The 20088-nt window shown below is 39.4% G+C and overlaps 1 protein-coding gene across 1 annotated transcript in view; it reads left to right on the top strand.

The window, feature by feature from the left end:
• The first annotated feature begins 5543 nt into the window (after positions 1-5543).
• Positions 5544-20088, top strand: part of LOC133663687 (protein mono-ADP-ribosyltransferase TIPARP-like) — a 46075-nt gene continuing 31530 nt past the window's right edge. The window contains exon 1 of the mRNA XM_062068371.1: positions 5544-5905. Within this exon, the coding sequence (XP_061924355.1) occupies positions 5544-5905 (362 nt within the window). The remainder of the gene's footprint in view (positions 5906-20088) is intronic.

Here is a 20088-nt window from a genome sequence, read left to right as displayed (position 1 = left end):
TGCTCTAGTGAGAGTTGACAAGTAGCAGTGTCGTCACGACAACAGCACAGTAAGATGAGATGCTGCGTGCGGATGATAAGTGACTTCTCGTTGGAAACGTTACACTGCTTCCTCTTTCGCCATCGCTGACAAACGGAAAGCTGCTGCGATGGCACGCTAACATGTGGCGGCGGCAGATGAGCGCCAGTCGTCGTCGTTATCAGTAATTCCATGTGCGAAAGCAATTATCGTCCGTCGGAACGCCTTCGACGGCGCTGTCTTTCCCACGTCGGCGTGCGCAAGCAATATAGCATATGACTTCCTGTTTCCCCCGCCGTGATATCGGTGATTCATTTCCTGTATCTGCCAGCCTGCAGCTGTGTCCCGAGCAGACTTTGGAGCACTCATGGCAGAGAGCGCTGAACTTCTGTGACCCCCCTGTGCGGTCACTGACACAGCCGCACTTGGCAGCTTCGGTCATAGACATGCACACAATGGTGTGTACACACACACACACACGCACACACACACACACACGCACGCACACACGGCTCGGCACGCAGATGCTCGCACGAACCAGAGGAGAGAAGCTCAGCGCTCTCACACGCACACTGTTTAGCAGACAGAGATAAACCTCTCTTTCACTCTGCTCTCACACACACACACACACACACACACACACACACACACACACACACACACACACACACACACACACACACACACACACACACACACACACATATGCAAACTCTGGTGGGGTGACATAAAGGAGCACGCCGTTTCCTGCGAAACTGTAGCGTGTGCACACAATAAGAACGAGCACGGTGACCCCGTTCCAAGTCGAAAAAAAAAAGTACCTGAAACTTCTTTTGTGTGCGACACGCAGCGAGGAAATGACATCTTCGTTTCCTCTCATAACACCCCCGCCGTCCACTGACAGCATGCAAGACCAGAAGTACCTGCATCATACTGTGGAGTATACAGTTGAATCATCGGCAGTGTTCAATTAGTCGCTCGCTGGCATCCTATTTACCATCCATCCATCCAGTTTCTACTGCCTGTCCCTTTCGGGGTCACGAGTGGTGCTGGAGCCTATCTCAGCTGCATTCGGGCGGAGGGCGGGGTACACCCTGGACAAGTCACCACCTCATTGCAGATCCTATTTACCTTTACCATGAATTGATTAACATGGACCCCCACTTAAACAAGTTGAAAAACTTATTCGGGTGTTACCATTTAGTGGTCAATTGAACAGAATATGTACTGCACTGTAACCTAACCCTAATAAAAGTTTCAATCAATCAATCAATCAATCAATCAATCAAACATTTTAAAGGCAATTTTTGGTCCAACTAGCGTTTGGATCTTGTTAGTACCTAATGTTGTGACCAGAGGGTGTACCGTATTTTTCTATACAAACCACACCCACTAAATTTGAGAAGAAAATAATAACTTTCTATTAGAGATGTCCGATATTGTCCAAATATTAATTACCGATTCCGATATCAATCGATACCGATATATACAGTCGTGGAATTAACACATTATTAGGGATGTCCGATAATGGCTTTTTGCCGATATCCGATATTCCGATATTGTCCAACTCTTTAATTACCGATACCGATATCAACCGATACCGATATCAACCGATATATGCAGTCGTGGAATTAACACATTATTATGCCTAATTTGGACAACCAGGTATGGTGAAGATAAGGTACTTTTTAAAAAAAAATTAAAAAATAAGATCACTAAATTAAAAACATTTTCTTGAATAAAAAAGAAAGTAAAACAATATAAAAACAGTTACATAGAAACTAGTAATTAATGAAAATGAGTAAAATTAACTGTTAAAGGTTAGTACTATTAGTGGAGCAGCAGCACGCACAATCATGTGTGCTTACGGACTGTATTCCTTGCAGACTGTATGGATATATATTGATATATAATGTAGGAAGCAGAATATTAATAACATAAAGAAATGGGGGGAGGGAGGTTTTTTGGGTTGGTGCACTAATTGTAAGTGTATCTTGTGTTTTTTATGTTGATTTAATAAAAAAACAAACAAAACAAAAAAAACCCGATACAGATAATAAAAAAAACGATACCGATAATTTCCGATATTACATTTTAACGCATTTATCGGCCGATAATATCGGCAGACCGATATTATTGGACATCTCTAATATATATATATATATATATATATATATATATATATATATATATATATACACAGTATATATATATATATGTCTTAATTAGATTATCCAAAAAATAGTGCTCGATACCGTGGTAGAGTGTAATATGTATGTGTGGGGAAAAAATCTCCTGAGGATTGAGGTAAACCCCTCATGAAACAGGCCTGTAGAGATGAAATAGTCCCTACACATTATTCTGCCTAATTTTGTTGTGATGCATTGAACAATGCAACAAGGTTTTCCAAAATAAATCAACTCAAGTTATGGAAAAAAAGTGCCAACATGGCATCTGCCATATTTATTATTGAAGTCACAAAGGGCATCATTTTTTTTTAACATGCCTCAAAACAGCAGCTTGGAATTTGGGACATGCTCTCCCTGAGATAATCCTGATACCCACTACAACTATGGGAAGTACTGTACTTTGACTTTTTGATTTTTTTAAACACGCCTCACAACAACAGCTACAAAAACAGTGACGGCACACGGCTTCAGTCCAGAGTATACTAGAGCAGGGGTCACCAACGCGGTGCCCGCGGGCACCAGGTAGCCCGTAAGGACCAGATGAGTAGCCCGCCGGCATGTTCTAAAAATAGCTCAAATAGCAGCACTTACCAGTGAGCTGCCTCTATTTTTTAAATTGTATTTATTTACTAGCAAGCTGGTCTCGCTTTGCCCGACATTTTTAATTCTAAGAGAGACAAAACTCAAATAGAATTTGAAAATCCAAGAAAATATTTGAAAGACTTGGTCTTCACTTGTTTAAATAAATTCTTTTTTTTTTTTACTTTGCATCTTATAACTTTCATAAAGACAATTTTAGAGAAAAAATACAACCTTAAAGATTATTTTAGGATTTTTAAACACATATACCTTTTTACCTTTTAAATTCCTTCCTCTTCTTTCCTGACAATTTAAATCAATGTTCAAGTAAATTTTTTTTTTTTATTGTAAAGAATAATAAATACATTTTAATTTAATTCTTCATTTTAATTCTGTTTTTTCGACGAAGAATATTTGTGAAATATTTCTTCAAAGTTATTATGATTAAAATTCAAAACAATTATTCTGGCAAATCTAGAAAATCTGTAGAATCAAATTTAAATCTTATTTCAAAGTCTTTTGAATTTCTTTCAAAATTTTTGTTCTGGAAAATCTAGAAGAAATAATGATTTGTCTTTGGTCCAATTTGTTATATATTCTAACAAAGTATAGATTGGATTTTAACCTATTTAAAACAAAATTCTAAAATTAATCTTAATCAGGAAAAATTACTAATGATGTTCCATAAATTCTTTTTTTAAGTTTTTCTCTTCTTTTTTTCGGTTGAATTTTGAGTTTTAAAGAGTCGAAATTGAATATAAACTATGTTTCAAAATTTAATTGTCATTTTTTTCGTGTTTTCTCCTCTTTTAAACCGTTCAATTAAGTGCAAATATCATTAATTATTAATAATAACAGAGTTAAAGGTAAATTGAGCAAATTGGCTATTTCTGGCAATTTATTGAAGTGTGTATCAAACTGGTAGCCCTTCGCATTAATCACTACCCAAGAAGTAGCTCTTGCTTTCAAAAAGGTTGGTGACCCCTGTACTAGAGTAATAAAGTACGCAATAACAATATCATTTAGTGCACGACTACCTGGTATACTGTATACAGCTGCGCAAGAAGAAGAAGAAGGAGGCTGCGTGGAGAAGCGGGCACCGGAGTACCTACAGAGAAGGGAAGTACCGCTTCAACAGGGAAGTGGAGAAAGCTAAATCTGTGTACTCTAACCGTCGTAATGAAGCACAGTACGTCTGACTATGGTAGCCGTGATGAAGCACAGTACGTCTGACTATGGTAGCCGTGGTGAAGCACAGTACGTCTGACTATGGTAGCCGTGATGAAGCACAGTACGTCTGACTATGGTAGCCGTAATGCACCGATAATCCACCAAGCGGTGCGGCTTCAAAGTCGTACTAAAACATATAACGGGGAATTATAAACTGGGCTCAATCTGCCCTGCTCTAACGTATTTCTATGAGTATCACAAATGTGCTGCAAGCTAGTGGTGAGTGCTTGAAGTGGCCTAGCAGTCAGTCAGAGCTTCTGAAATGCTGCGTTGAGACCGGACACCTCCTTTCATCCATCTTCCGCTTGTATTCATGGTGTATCTCCTTATGATTCTTGAAGAGGTGGGAGATCAACTTGCTCGTATTAAAGGAAGACGTCTTGGTTCCTCCTCGCGTAACCAACTTTTTGCAGTCATTGCAAATAGCCAGTTCGTCAGAGACACTTTAAAATAATCCCAAACCGTAGACGTGGTGTCGTTAGTCACGAGCTCGCTTGTTCGCCACGGCTACAGCACCGGCAACAACACACTCTTGTTGTTCTTATGCTCCGCTCGCGGCGGTTTGATGAGGTCATCGAGCGTCGCCAGTAAACCTCTCATGCTGCACTCCTGTGTTGTGTGTGTGAGAGGGGAGGGGAGGGGAGGGGCTGCTGACTGGGAGACACAACTGCTCTGTACTGCTCCCTACGTCCGTGTACCGCTCCGTACAGCGGTACACTGACATTTATTGATATATTGTTATTTACAGATACACACTGACATTATTGATATATTGTTATTTACAGATAAACAATGACATTTATTATTGATATATTGTTATTTACAGATAAACACTGACATTTATTGTTGACATATTGTTGTTTACAGATAAACACTGACATTTATTATTGATATATTGTTGTTTACAGCTGAAATAGACCTCATGAATTCATCATTTACTGACAGGATGACTTCCTGACTGTTGGACCCTGCGGACAATTTTTTTTAATGAACAATCCAGTACACTTTATTTTACAAATCATATCGTTTTGTACATTATTGCTTTGTATTTCAATGACTTACTATTAATATTGTGAGTGTATTGACATGTTATCAGTGTAGAAATATAGTCAACTCCTCCTGCTCACGTCATCAGCCTGATTTTGTAGAAACTAACTGAACTGTGAAATGCTGTGGAAACACACAGGAACCTTTTTAGTTCCAGGAACTAGAGGTTCCAGGAAGTTCCGGAACTTTTGCCGGAAAAGGGCCTCTTGAGAAGTGCGTGAGGGCTCCGCTTAGTGTGTCTGCACGGTGATTCAAGTGAAACTATGCAAAGTGCTCCTCAAACAGGATATGCACCTGGTGATTAAAGCAAATTGGTGCCTTCCACTCTCACACAGTCAGACTGGCTTATCTGGCTCCTGCCACACAAACATGAACACACACTCAACAACACGTCTCTTGCACCTTCCTAGCGAGGCAGCCACGTTCAAAAGCCACCGGTCAGAGGTTTCTGCAGCCCCCTGAACAAGTTTGACCGAAGACATGACGCCCAAGTGCAAAGTGTTCATTGCACAGGCGCGTGAGCGTGCAGTGCAGGCACATACCGCTCTCAGGCTCGCCAGCGTGCAGTGCAGGCACATACCGCTCTCAGGCTCGCCAGCGTGCAGTGCAGGCACATACCGCTCTCAGGCTCGCCAGCGTGCAGTGCAGGCACATACCGCTCTCTGGCTCGCCAGCGTGCAGTGCAGGCACATACCGCTCTCTGGCTCGCCAGCGTGCAGTGCAGGCACATACCGCTCTCAGGCTCGCCGGCAACCAGCAAGTTTGGCTCGTTTTTTGGGCGGGGAGGAAACATGCAAGCTTTGGATTTCTGAAAAGGAAAACAGAAAATATCTCAAGATTTGGTACTTGGCGCTCTTTGAACACGTGTTGATGTCTAAGAAGGTTGCGTTTAGGGGTGGCTCTCTTTCACCATTATTTCCATTTCTCGTTACAACATGTCCAAAAGGGAGTAGGAAGTAGCCAGGCTTAATTAACCCTACTCTCTTTCCCATTCATTGCAATTACCAACACAAAGGTTCACTTGCTTGTTCTCATCTTGTACCACAGTTGACTCTATAAATAGTTAAGTCAGTTATGATTCACATAATGCGATGAATAATATCTCATTTTCAATAAGGTTTGTACTTTGTAAACACTTAAACTGGATCATATTAGTTAGAGAGGCCGATATTATCGGCCGATATATGCGTTAAAATGTAATATCGGAAATTATCGGTATCGGGTTTTTTTTATCGGTATCGTTTTTTTAAAATTTTTTATTAAATCAACATAAAAAACACAAGATACACTTACAATTAGTGCACCAACCCAAACAACCTCCCTCCCCCATTTACACTCATTCACACAAAAGGGTTGTTTCTTTCTGTTATTAATATTCTGCTTCCTACATTATATATCAATATATATCAATACAGTCTGCAAGGGATACAGTCCGTAAGCACACATGATTGTGCGTGCTGCTGCTCCACTAATAGTACTAACCTTCAACAGTTAATTTTACTCATTTTCATTCATTACTAGTTTCTATGTAACTGTTTTTATATTGTTGTACTTTCTTTTTTATTCAAGAAAATGTTTTTAATTTATTTATCTTATTTTATTTTATTCAAAAAAACAACTTTATCTTCACCATACCTGGTTGTCCAAATTAGGCATAATAATGTGTTAATTCCACGACTGCGTATATCGGTTGATATCGGTATCGGTTGATATCGGTATCGGTAATTAAAGAGTTGGACAATATCGGAATATCGGATATCGGCAAAAAGCCATTATCGGACATCCCTAATATTAGTACATTACTTGCTTTTTCTATTCCATAACGTAATACCACATATTGACATACTTTGCGCACGTTAATAAACATTCATTCTTTTTGATGATAAAATGTCATTTTTATTGCAACATTAAAACATTTTAGTTTTCTCATCATATTTACATTTGCAAGTATGACAAAGTGCAAGTACAGTTGCAGTTTGTTTTTCTGGGTTTTGTTGCGCCCCCAAAAGTGTTAATACTGTAAGTGTTGCGCGTATTACGCGCTAGCTGTTTGATTGCAACGTGCATCTTAGTTGCAGTTTTCACGGACCAATTTGGAGGTGTTGAAATAGCCGTGCAAAAATCACTAGTGCTAATCCGCAGCATGTCGATAGCAAAGCTGATGCATGTTAGCATCGAGCTAGCGCGTTTTTTGGAGAAGTTGATTATAAGGCGAAAAACAGATCGGGTTGGGGAACTTTATTTAGCAGGTGAATCTACTCGTAAAATGTTGCACATTGTACTTTTCTGGTTTTGTTGCTCCCCAAGAAGTGTTAATACTGTAAGTATTGTACTAATAACGCCTCAGCTGTTTGATCGCGACGTGCATGTTAGCACGTTGTACTTTTCTTGTTTTGTTGCTCCCCAAGAAGTGTTAATACTGTACGTATTGTACTTATTATGCACCAGCTGTTTGATTGCAACGTGCATGTTAGTACGTTGTACTTTTCTGGTTTTGTTGCGCCCCAAGAAGTGTTAATACTGTACGTTTTGTACTTATTATGCACCAGCTGTTTGATTGCAACGTGCATGTTAGTACGTTGTACTTTTCTGGTTTTGTTGCGCCCCAAGAAGTGTTAATACTGTGCGTCAGTGGTCTCCAACCACCGGGCCGCGGACCGGTACACCGATTGGTACCGGGCCGCGCAAGAAATGTAATTAAATTTTTTTTTTTTTTAAAATAAAAAAATATTTTTATTTTTTATTAAATCAACATAAAAAACACAATATATACATTATATATCAATATAGATCAATACCGTCTGCAGGGATACAGTCCGTAAGCACACATAGTATTTCTTTATGAAAATTTAAAAAAAAAAAAAAAATTATTTTTTATTTTTTATAAAATTTACATAAAAAACACAATATATACATTATATATCAATATAGATCAATACTGTCTGCAGGGATACAGTCCGTAAGCACACATAGTATTTCTTTATGAAAATTAAAAAAAATAAAATAAAATTAAAAAAATAATCCATTTCATTTTACTAAAACATATCAACTCAAATTGTTAAAAAAAAAAAAGAGAGACCGTCCTCGAATCGTATCGGCAACCACAAATATTGAATCGTTGTTTCAAGGAATCGTCACATGCTATGTTGCGAGAATGGATTGGAATCAAGGATCCGTTCTGAATTGAATCTTCATGTCAAGAATCAGAATCAAAAATGTTATAAGTCGTGGTATGATGATAACAGATGACTTAACAAGCTGGTTGCCATAGCAACGCCAGCCTGTTTCAGTGCTGTTCCCATGTGTGAATAATCCCCAGCGCAGGTTAATCCAATCCATATGATAAAAAGGAATGAGGGGTGGACTTAATCCGCCTCGGTCATGAAGTCGGCAGCGGGGGGGAAACCGTGGCGGTCATCGCTCGGAAAACTTAGTCTGCGCTAATCCTCGTCGCTCGGATCCGCGTGTGTCACAGGGAACATGTCGAGAGAAAAAAAAACAACCCCCGACTTAATACGAGGGAGGAACTAAAAAGAAGGTTTATTTCCTGTCATGATTTCAACATTGCACGCGAGGTCTGACTTTACAGGAATCGTCTCTTCCAGACGTCCAACCATCACTTCCTGTAGTGAGGGTGTGTTGTCAAGACACCAAAGGCCTCGGCTAATTTTTGCCTAACCTCGTGATAAAGCGTGTGTGTGTGAGGGTGTGTGTATATGAGGGTGTGTGTATGTGAGGGTGTGTGTGTGTTTGCATGCTGAGCGATCAAGATAGGACTCTTTTGTTAGTCAGGTGATAAAAGCCTTGCTTGTCATTAACTGACATAAAGAGTCACCGAGCACTGAGGGCAAAATGACCTGACACCACACGTGTGTGTGTGGGTGTGTGCGCGTGTGTGTGTTGATTGATATTTTGATAGTTTTGTGTCTTGAAATGAAAAGTTTTGTTTTTGAGCACAGTCGTTTCTGCCGTTTGTGTGTAAACAGTTGGGTGTGTTCCCGTTAAGGTCATTGAAGGTGGCATTTTTATAGAGTTTGAGTTCATTTGGAATATGTACCGTGATTTCCGGACTATAAGCCGCACCTGACTATAAGCCGCACCAGCTAAATTTAGGGGAAAATACAGATTGCTCCATATATAAGCCGCACCCGACTATAAGCCGCAGGGTTTTGATGTGTAATTAGCGTAGTATATAGGGGTTCCTGCTACCACGGAGGGGATTGTCGGGACAGCAAAGCGTCCCATTTATTAACAATAAATCTTTCAATCATTCAATCCAACTTTCACATCTTTGACATGGCGAACAGCATTCGTGCAGAGTACAAATAATACAACGGTGCAAAGTAATACAAAGTGCTCGCCTGTACGTTATCAAAATAACCAGCCTACCGGTATATGAAAAGTCAGTCTTTAATCATTGTGTCATCGTCTTCCTCCTGCGTACTAAAACCACCGAAATCCTCTTCGTCTGTGTCAGAGAAGAACAGGCCGTAAATAAGCCGCACCCTTGTATAAGCCGCAGGGACCAGAACGAGGGGGAAAAGTAGCGGCTTATAGTCCGGAAATTACGGTAAGCATTAGGGGTGTAACGGTACGTGTATTTGTATTGAACCGTTTCGGTACGGGGGTTTCGGTTGGGTTCGGAGGTGTACCGAGCGAGTTTCCACATGAACATATGAAGTAGCCGCTTCCTTCTGCCTCTGCCTCTGTCAGTCCTCTACACAGCACCCAGCATTGTCCCACCCACACAACCATCTGATTGATTACATACAGCCAATCAGCAGCGCGTATTCAGAGCGCATGTAGTCAGTGCTTGGCGTTTAGCAGGTAATCATCAGGCAGGGGACTCTCCCCAAATGATAATAAACACCTCCCAGTCAACTACTAGTAACATCACTATGAGCCCGTTGACCTTCTAGAAATATAAAAGGCAGTTCAGCTCGCTCGCAGTCCTGGCTTGAGGTGAAGGCTAATTAGCTTTTTTTTTTTTGCGGTGTGTGTGTGTCACGGACAGCAAAGCCCTGTCTGTCTGTTATTTCGCTTTACCTTTTTCTGTGTTGATTGAGCTGTGTTGAAGCAGGACATTATGTTAAATGAGGAGTTTCTGTCTCTGATAGTTGATATAATAACGTAAGTGCATCATTAAGCCTACATGAACTCCATGGTGTTCAGGGATGAATAGTCTCTCCTATTGCTATTGTACCATTTTTTTTCAGCTATAGTTACATTAAAGGCCTACTGAAATGACATTTTTTTATTTAAACGGGGATAGCAGATCCATTCTATGTGTCATACTTCATCATTTCGCAATATTGCCATATTTTTGCTGAAAGGATTTAGTATAGAACACCGTCGATAAAGTTCGCAACTTTTGGTCTCTGATTAAAAAAAACCTTGCCCCTACTGGAAGTAGCGTGACGTTGTCAGTTGTTCACTCCATCAAATTTTCCTATTGTTTTCAACGCAGCTAGAGCTATTCGGACCATTACCCCATTAATTTGAGCGAGGATGAAAGATTCGTGGACGAGGAACGTTAGAGTGACGGACTAGAATGCAGTGAAATACATATTTTTTTTCTCTCTGACCGTAACTTAGGTACAAGCTGGCTCATTGGATTCCACACTCTCTCCTTTTTCTATTGTGGATCACGGATTTGTATTTTAAACCACCTGGGATACTATATCCTCTTGAAAATGAGAGTCGAGAACGCGAAATGGACATTCAGTGCCTTTTATCTCCACGACAATACATCGGCAAAACGCTTTAGCTACTGAGCTAACGTGATAGCATCGTGCTTTAACTGCATATAGAAAGAAAAAAAATAAACCCCTGACTGGAAGGATAGATAGAAAATCAACAATACTATTAAACCGTGGACATGTAACTACACGGTTAATGCTTTCCAGCCTGGCGAAGGTTAACAATGCTGTGCTAACGACGCCATTGAAGCTAACTTAGCAACCGGACCTCACAGAGCTATGCTAAAAACACACGGTTAATGCTTTCCAGCCTGGCGAAGGTTAACAATGCTGTGCTAACGACGCCATTGAAGCTAACTTAGCAACCGGACCTCACAGAGCTATGCTAAAAACATTAGCGCTCCACCTACGCCAGCCAGCCTTCATCTGCTCATCAACACCCGTGCTCACCTGCGTTCCAGCGATCGGCGTAAGGACGAAGGACTTCACCCGATGCGTTTGGCGGCCCGGAGACGTTTGGCGGCTAGCGCGTCTGCTCTCCAACAAAGTCCTCCTGGTTGTGTTGCTGTAGTCCGCTGCTAATACACTGATCCCACCTACAACTGTCTTCTTTGCAGCCTTCATTGTTCATTAAACAAATTGCAAAAGATGTCCAGAATACTGTGGAATTATGAAATGAAAACAGAGCTTTTTGTATAGGATTCTACGGGGTACCATAACTTCCGTTAAACTGACTACGTCATGCGCATACGTCATCGTACCGCAATGTTTCAGCCGGATATTTCCCGGGAGATTTAAAATGTCACTCTATAAGTTAACCCGGCCGTATTGGCATGTGTTGCAATGTTAAGATTTCATCATTGATATATAAACTATCAGACCGCGTGGTCGCTAGTAGTGGCTTTCAGTAGGCCTTTAATCATTAGTAATGCAGCAGCCTAGTTTTGAATGGCAGGGTCCCTGCTATTACATGTTGATAAAAATATAACATTTACAAAATAAAAATCAACTACAGGCTTCCCAAATGCTGTAATAAATTAAACATGATGAGTTGACTTGAAACTGTTTAATGTTGCACTTTTTATATGTAGAAGAAGTTTTGTCATTTTATTTAATCTGAGCAACAACTTGAGGCAGTTTGATGTTGATTAACGTGGGCAGAATTATTATAGTGTTGCCAATGTTAAAAGGATAAAGCCATTGTTTACAAATTTGGTAAATAAATAACCCAAAAATGTATATTTTGTTGTTTTCTTACTGTACCGAAAATGAACCGAACCGTGACCTCTAAACCAAGGTACGTACCGTACCGAAATGTTTGTGTACCGTTACACCCCTAGCAAGCATACAACATGATACGTCGCAATTTCCAGTTTCTCTCTTCAACGTGTTGGAAAAGGAGTAGGAAGACGCAGAGCCTATTTAGTCCTACCCCTTTTCTTTTACATAACAGCTGCTAAAACCTTTGTTCACTTCCTGTTGTCAATTCATTCACAATATACTCCACAAGTGATCACAATAAATCATTTTGTTGACATTGTTTGAGTCTTTTCCACGCTTGTGTTGACATTTCCTTTCCGCCTTGAGAGCTGAGGGATTATGATCAAAGGAAGTAACATTTTTATTTTATGTATTTGTATTTTTATCTATTTTTATTTATTTATTTCAATGTTTTTCTTATTGAGATTTGGTAATAAAACAGTTAAAAAAATAAAATAAATAAATTAAAAAAATAAAGAGCAGTTGCCCTTTAATATATATCTTTACTACATATATTTGTTATGGAGCACATGTCTTCAGCCCTCATCAACCTTGACAAAAGCAGCTAAAAGGTCCTGAGCGAGTACTTCATTCTTGCTCAGACGTTCCCAGCACACTAACTAAAACCATCCTCTCCAGTTTGATACAAGACCATCCACCCTGTAGATGCAGAGAGCAAGTAAAACCAGACCCACAGGACTTTTCCTGCCGCACATGTTTGCAATCTGCAAAGTGGGCCTGACACATGCAACGTGCTTCTCCATGGACTTCCACTCTGCATTAACGTGCACTCCCCTTCCCTCTGATTACATGTGTGTGCTACTTTTGTACGTTCTCAGGCAGCCTTTTTAGACTTCTGCAAAAGTGTGAGAACTGAGCGACAGGACACACCGAACCTGGATCTTAAAGGCCTACTGAAAGCCACTACTAGCGACCACGCAGTCCTGATAGTTTATATATCAATGATGAAATCTTAACATTGCAACACATGCCAATACGGCCGGGTTAACTTATAAAGTGACATTTTAAATTTCCCGCCACACTTCCGGTTGAAAAACTCCTTTGGATATGATTTATGCGCGTGACGTCACAAAATCCACCCATCGACCCGATACAAAAACCTCTTGTTTTCTTCAACAAAATTCCACAGTATTCTGGACATCTGTGTTGGTGAATCTTTTGCAATTTGTTTAATGAACAATGGAGGCTGCAAAGAAGAACGTTGTAGGTGGGATCGATCGGTGTATTAGCGGCTAAGTACAATACTTACAGCAACACAACAAGGACTACCGGTACTTACTACGCCTAGCCGATGCTTGCCGCCAAACCCACGGGTGAAGTCCTCCGTCGCGCCGTCGATCGCTGGAACGCAGGTGAGCACGGCTGTTGATGGGAAGATGAGGGCTGGCTGGCGTAGGTGGAGCGCTAATGTTTTTATCATAGTTATGTGAGGTCCGGTTGCTAAGTTGCTAAATTAGCCTTAGCGTCGTTAGCAACAGCATTGTTAAGCCTTACCAGGCTGAGAATTTTTAACCGTGTAGTTACATGTACATGGTTTAATAGTATTGTTGATCTTCTGTCTATCCTTCCAGTCAGGGGTTTATTTCTTTTGTTTCTATCTTCATTTGAGAACAATGCTATCACGCTAGCTCAGTAGCTAAGTGTGTCACCGATGTATTGTCGTGGAGATAAAAGTCACTTTAAATGTCCATTTCGCGTTCTCGACTCTCATTTTCAAGAGGATATAGTATCCGAGGTGGTTTAAAATACAAATCCGTGATCCACAATAGAAAAAGGAGAGTGTGTAATCCAATGAGCCAGCTTGTACCTAAGTTACGGTAAGTGCGAAAAAAGATACGTCCATCACTGCCTCTCTAGTTCTTCACTCTAACGTTCCTCATCTACGAATCTTTCATCCTCGCTCAAATTAATGGGGTAATCGTCGCTTTGTCGCTCCGAATCTCTCTCGCTCCATTGTAAACAACGGGGAATTGTGAGGAATACTAGCTCCTGTGACGTCACGCTACTTCCGGTACAGCGAGCAAAAGTTGCGAACTTTATCGTCGATTTTCTCTACTAAATCCTTTCAGCAAAAATATGGCAATATCGCGAAATGATCAAGTATGACACATAAAATGGATCTGCTATTCCCGTTTAAATTTTAAAAAATCATTTCAGTAGGCCTTTAACGTTCTGGTTGCAGTGCAGAACGGGCACAATCCATCGCACGTCTGCAACTCTTCCTATTTGCGGCGTAAAAAGACTGACTCTGTCAGGATGAAGTCAGTGCAAAGCAACAACTCTCCATTTGTCAACTCTTAATTTCCCACCGTGCTCCTAGTATTACTTTATAATACTGTCTAGGGCTGCAACTAACGATTAATTTGATAATCGATTAATCGGTCGTTTATTACTTCGATTAATCGATTAATAATCGGATAAAAGAGACAAACTACATTTCTATCCTTTCCAGTATTTTATTGGAAAAAAAACAGCATACTGGCACCATACTTATTTTGATTATTGTTTCTCAGCTGTTTGTACATGTTGCAGTTTATAAATAAAGGTTTATTTAAAAAAAAAAAAAAAAGCCTCTGCGCATGCGCATAGCATAGATCCAACAAATCGATGACTAAATTAATCGGCAACTATTTTTATAATCGATTTTAATCGATTAGTTGTTGCAGCCCTAATACTGTCATATTGTCACTTGAAATGCTATGTCTAATGAAAAAACTGCAGGGTTTCCCACACATTCATTTATTTGTGGCGGCCCGCCACGAAAGAATTGCGTCCAGCACAAATTAAAAAATATATATTTTATTTATTTATTATTTTTTTTGTCCTGTCCAGCTTCTCAGGCAAATCATATAGTTGATGTAGATGCCCATATCGGCTGTTCAGATTTACTTTACAAAAGAGAAGTGTAGGATACTTCTCTTGTTGCCTTATTTGTATTTGACTTTATTAAATGTATTTATATTAGAAACACAACTCTATCTACCACCACTACTGTTTTCTGTTTATTTGTTACTGACTGTGGCAGGACACCTCTGCCTCTGTTTCACTTTATGTTGCTGGTAAATAATATGGTTGTAGTAGTAGGCTAAAGTTAAATTATTTAGTATGCACTAATTAAAGGGGCAGAGCTTTAAGAGACATTTTAGCTTTTATATTTTATAAGATATATTTTTTGTAAGAACCACAATTAATAAATATATTTCAGTGAATAACTTATTGTTCAAATCTGTATATAAATATGTACATAAAGTGTTGTAATTGTATTGTAAAATGGATGGATGGATGGACGTTTAAAACAAAACTGTTATTATTAATTAGTAAGTATACATTTTTTGAGCCTTTTTAGAGAAAATCAAATCATTATAGTAAATTATGCAAGTTACTCGATGATGTCATGGTGACCACGCCCATAGCCACGCCCCCACCGCCACAGGTATCTTGACAGTTTATGGGAAACACTGAACTGTGTTCAAACTTTTTCCACCGAGGGCCCCACACTTCAAAAACATGCGGGGGCCATTTTGATAGTTTTCATTTTCAAAACCAATACAAGATTTACTGTAACCAGTGATATAATCCCCTCAACTTTGGTCGACATTGAAGGTCTCAGGGACCCAAAAGGGTCTCAGTCATTAAAAACAGGTCATCTATGTGTGTATATCAGTGTGTGTAAATGTGTATGTGTATATATACAGTATATACTGTATATGTATTTGTGTATTGGGGGTGTGGGGAAAAATCGATTCGAATTCGAATCGCGATTCTCACGTTGTGCGATTCAGAATCTATTCTCATTTTTAAAAAGTCGATTTATTTTTTATTAAATTGTTTTTTTGTTTCTTTTAATTTTAAATTTTTTTTTTTTTTTTAAATTAATCAATTCCAACAAAACAATACAAAGCAATACCATAACAATGCAATCCAATTCCAAAAGCAAACCCGAGCCAGCAACACTCAGAACTAGGGATGTCCGATAATGGCTTTTTGCCGATATCCGATATGCCGATATTGTCCAACTCTTTAATAACCGATACCGATATCAACCGATATATGCAGTCGTGGAATTAACACATTATTATGCCTAATTTGGACAACCAGGTATGGTGAAGATAAGGTACTTTTTAAAAAAATGAATCAAATAAAATAAGATAAATAAATTAAAAACATTTTCTTGAATAAAAAAGAAAGTAAAACAATATAAAAACAGTTACATAGAAACTAGTAATTAATGAAAATTTGTAAAATTAACTGTTAAAGGTTAGTACTATTAGTGGAGCAGCAGCACGCACAATCATGTGTGCTTACGGACTGTATCCCTTGCAGACTGTATTGATATATATTGATATATAATGTAGGAAGCAGAATATTAATAACAGAAAGAAACAACCCTTTTGTGTGAATGAGTGTGAATGGGGGAGGGAGGTTTTTTGGCTTGGTGCACTAATTGTAAGTGTATCTTGTGTTTTTTATGTGGATTTAATTTAAAAAAAAACAAAAACGATACTGATAGTAAAAAAAACGATACTGATAATTTCCGATATTACATTTTAACGCATTTATCGGCCGATAATATCGGCAGACCGATATCGGACATCCCTACTCAGAACTGCAATAAACAGAGCAACTGAGAGGAGACACAAACACCACACACAACAAACCAAAAGTAGTGAAACAAAAATTAACAACAGTATCAATATTAGTTACAATTTCAACATAGCAGTGATTAAAAATCCCTCATTGACATTATCATTAGACATTTATAAAAAAAAAGAACAATAGTGTCACAGTGGCTTACACTTGCATCGCATCTCATAAGCATGACAACACACTGTGTCCAATATTTTCACAAAGATTAAATAAGTCATATTTTTGGTTCATTTAATAGTTCAAACAAATGTACATTATTGCAATCAGTTGATGAAACATTGTCCTTTACAATTATAAAAGCTTTTTACTCTGCTTGCATGTCAGCAGACTGGGGTAGATCCTGCTCAAATCTATGTATTCCATGAATAGACAATCCTTTTGAATCGGGAAAAAAATCGTTTTTGAATCGAATCGTGACCCCAAGAATCGATATTTAATCGTATCGTGGGACACCCAAAGATTCACAGCCCTAGTGTGTATGTGTATGTGTGTATATATATGTGTATATATTAGGGATGTAACAGTACACACAAATTTCGGTTCGGTACGTACCTCGGTTTAGAGGTCATTTTTGGTACAGACTTTGGGAAGGCCATTCTAAAACCTTCATTCTAGCTGGATTTAGACATTCCTTTACCACTTTTGAGGTGTGTTTGGGGGCAGTCTGAGTTTCAGTGTCGTCACTTGGCTTGTTAAAACACACTAACTTGTTGTTTTGACTCATTGCCTCCCGCGAACAAGACGTCTGTACGTGTTTGGGCACTGCCAACAACCGCACGCACTCAAACATGTTTCCATCCGTCCTAACCCACAGCAGCCCTGTAAAAAAAAGTCCAAAAGTAGACATCTGGAATGGCATCGTGGTCGTTATGGACTTAGTTGTAGGAGTTGATGTCAATGTCTAACAAACAGGAAGTGGACTATTGAAATCAGTTATTGGAGTTAGTTGTATGAGTTTATGTCAATACTACTTGTCCAACAAACAGGAAGTGGACTATGGAAATCAGTTATCGGAGTTAGTTGTAGGAGTTTATATCAATGCTACTTGTCCAACAAACAGGAAGTGGACTATGGAAATGAGTTATCAGAGTTAGTTGTATGAGTTTATGTCAATACTACTTGTCCAACAAACAGGAAGTGGACTATGGAAATCAGTTATTGGAGTTAGTTGTAGGAGTTGATGTCAATACTACTTGTCCAACAAACAGGAAGTGGACTATGGAAATCAGTTATTGGAGTTAGTTGTAGGAGTTGATGTCAATGCTACTTGTCCAACAAACAGGAAGTGGACTATGGAAATCAGTTATCGGAGTTAGTTGTAGGAGTTTATATCAATACTACTTGTCCAACAAACAGGAAGTGGACTATGGAAATCAGTTATCGGAGTTAGTTGTATGAGTTTATATCAATGCTACTTGTCCAACAAACAGGAAGTGGACTATGGAAATGAGTTATCAGAGTTAGTTGTATGAGTTTATGTCAATACTACTTGTCCAACAAACAGGAAGTGGACTATGGAAATCAGTTATCAGAGTTAGTTGTAGGAGTTTATGTCAATGCTACTTGTCCAACAAACAGGAAGTGGACTATGGAAATCAGTTATTGGAGTTAGTTGTAGGAGTTGATGTCAATGCTACTTGTCCAACAAACAGGAAGTGGACTATGGAAATCAGTTATCAGAGTTAGTTGTAGGAGTTTATATCAATGCTACTTGTCCAACAAACAGGAAGTGGACTATGGAAATGAGTTATCAGAGTTAGTTGTATGAGTTTATGTCAATACTACTTGTCCAACAAACAGGAAGTGGACTATGGAAATCAGTTATTGGAGTTAGTTGTAGGAGTTGATGTCAATGCTACTTGTCCAACAAACAGGAAGTGGACTATGGAAATCAGTTATTGGAGTTAGTTGTAGGAGTTGATGTCAATGCTACTTGTCCAACAAACAGGAAGTGGACTATGGAAATCAGTTATCGGAGTTAGTTGTAGGAGTTTATATCAATACTACTTGTCCAACAAACAGGAAGTGGACTATGGAAATCAGTTATCAGAGTTAGTTGTAGGAGTTTATGTCAATGCTACTTGTCCAACAAACAGGAAGTGGACTGTGGAAATCAGTTATTGGAGTTAGTTGTAGGAGTTTATGTCAATGCTACTTGTCCAACAAACAGGAAGTGGACTATGGAAATCAGTTATCGGAGTTAGTTGTAGGAGTTTATATCAATGCTACTTGTCCAACAAACAGGAAGTGGACTATGGAAATCAGGCGACGTGGAGCTAACATGGACTGTGGAATCCAGGCATGACTCTTTGAGACCTGCGTGTGTGTACATGACTTGGTCTAAAGAATGTGTGCGAGTGAGCGCTCCTCTCTTTTTTTCATCTGTGACGTTCACAATAGCATGACTGATGCTGGTATGTGTCACCGTGAGAAAATGGAAGGTGTGTGTGTGAGCGTGTGCAGGATTTAACGGCCATTTTGACAATGCCATCGGTTTTCTTAACTTGTATTTATGCGGGGGGAAAGACTTGTTCTTTTCCCAGAGAGAAGCCCTCCCTTGGAGTGACGTGTGTACGCACACACCCTTCAGCTGCTTAGTACAAACACAGAGCAGGTTTGTCCTTTTTTTTCCTGGCCTGCCTTTCACCTTTAGCACACACAGTCAGCTGATGTTTTATTAGTCATTATTTATTCAAGTCATTGGCCTGGGATAGGTTAGGGTGTGATGGAGTTCATGTTTGAACCGATACGGCACCTCTGGGAATCGATATCGGTACTCAATTTTCAGTACTTTTGTGTCTGGACGCATTTAATCGGATTAAAAGCCTAATCGGGGTAAAACAAATGCTTCATGTAAACACGCCATTCGGAATATTCTGACCCGATCACACTCGTTCATTCCGATCGAGACTGTTTTATTCACAACATTACAGCTACTCCAAGTGCTAACTGCTAGCCTCAAACATGTACACAGAATGTCACACAAAGTCGCGACACAACCCGTACATAATAACAACATAAAAAGCACAGAACAGCTCCATTTAAAAAAGAGAGGTAAAACAAAAGTAGTGAACAAAATGATAAATACATTCCGTGATAACGTCGGACAAGCAGAAATGCCCAAAGCCATGTTCGTTTCAGGGAAAGTTGACTGCGTCTTCAGCACCTGCAGTGAGCGAACTCGTCCAAAAGATGGCGCCATAGCACAAAGAATAACACACTTTCCCGTTTATGTTAGGTTATGCGCATGTCAAAGCAAAGTATTCCGATTTAAGGTGTGACGCTTGAAAATGCACGTCATAATCAACATGTAAGATAGTTCATGGCACTGGTGTCAAACTCAAGGCCCGGGGGCCACATCTAGCCCGCTGCATCATTTTATGTGGCCCGCAATTCCT

The sequence above is a fragment of the Entelurus aequoreus genome, linkage group LG13 (assembly GCF_033978785.1).
Source record: "Entelurus aequoreus isolate RoL-2023_Sb linkage group LG13, RoL_Eaeq_v1.1, whole genome shotgun sequence".
NCBI lineage: Eukaryota > Metazoa > Chordata > Actinopteri > Syngnathiformes > Syngnathidae > Entelurus > Entelurus aequoreus.
This window is presented reverse-complemented; position numbering and strand designations above follow the sequence as displayed.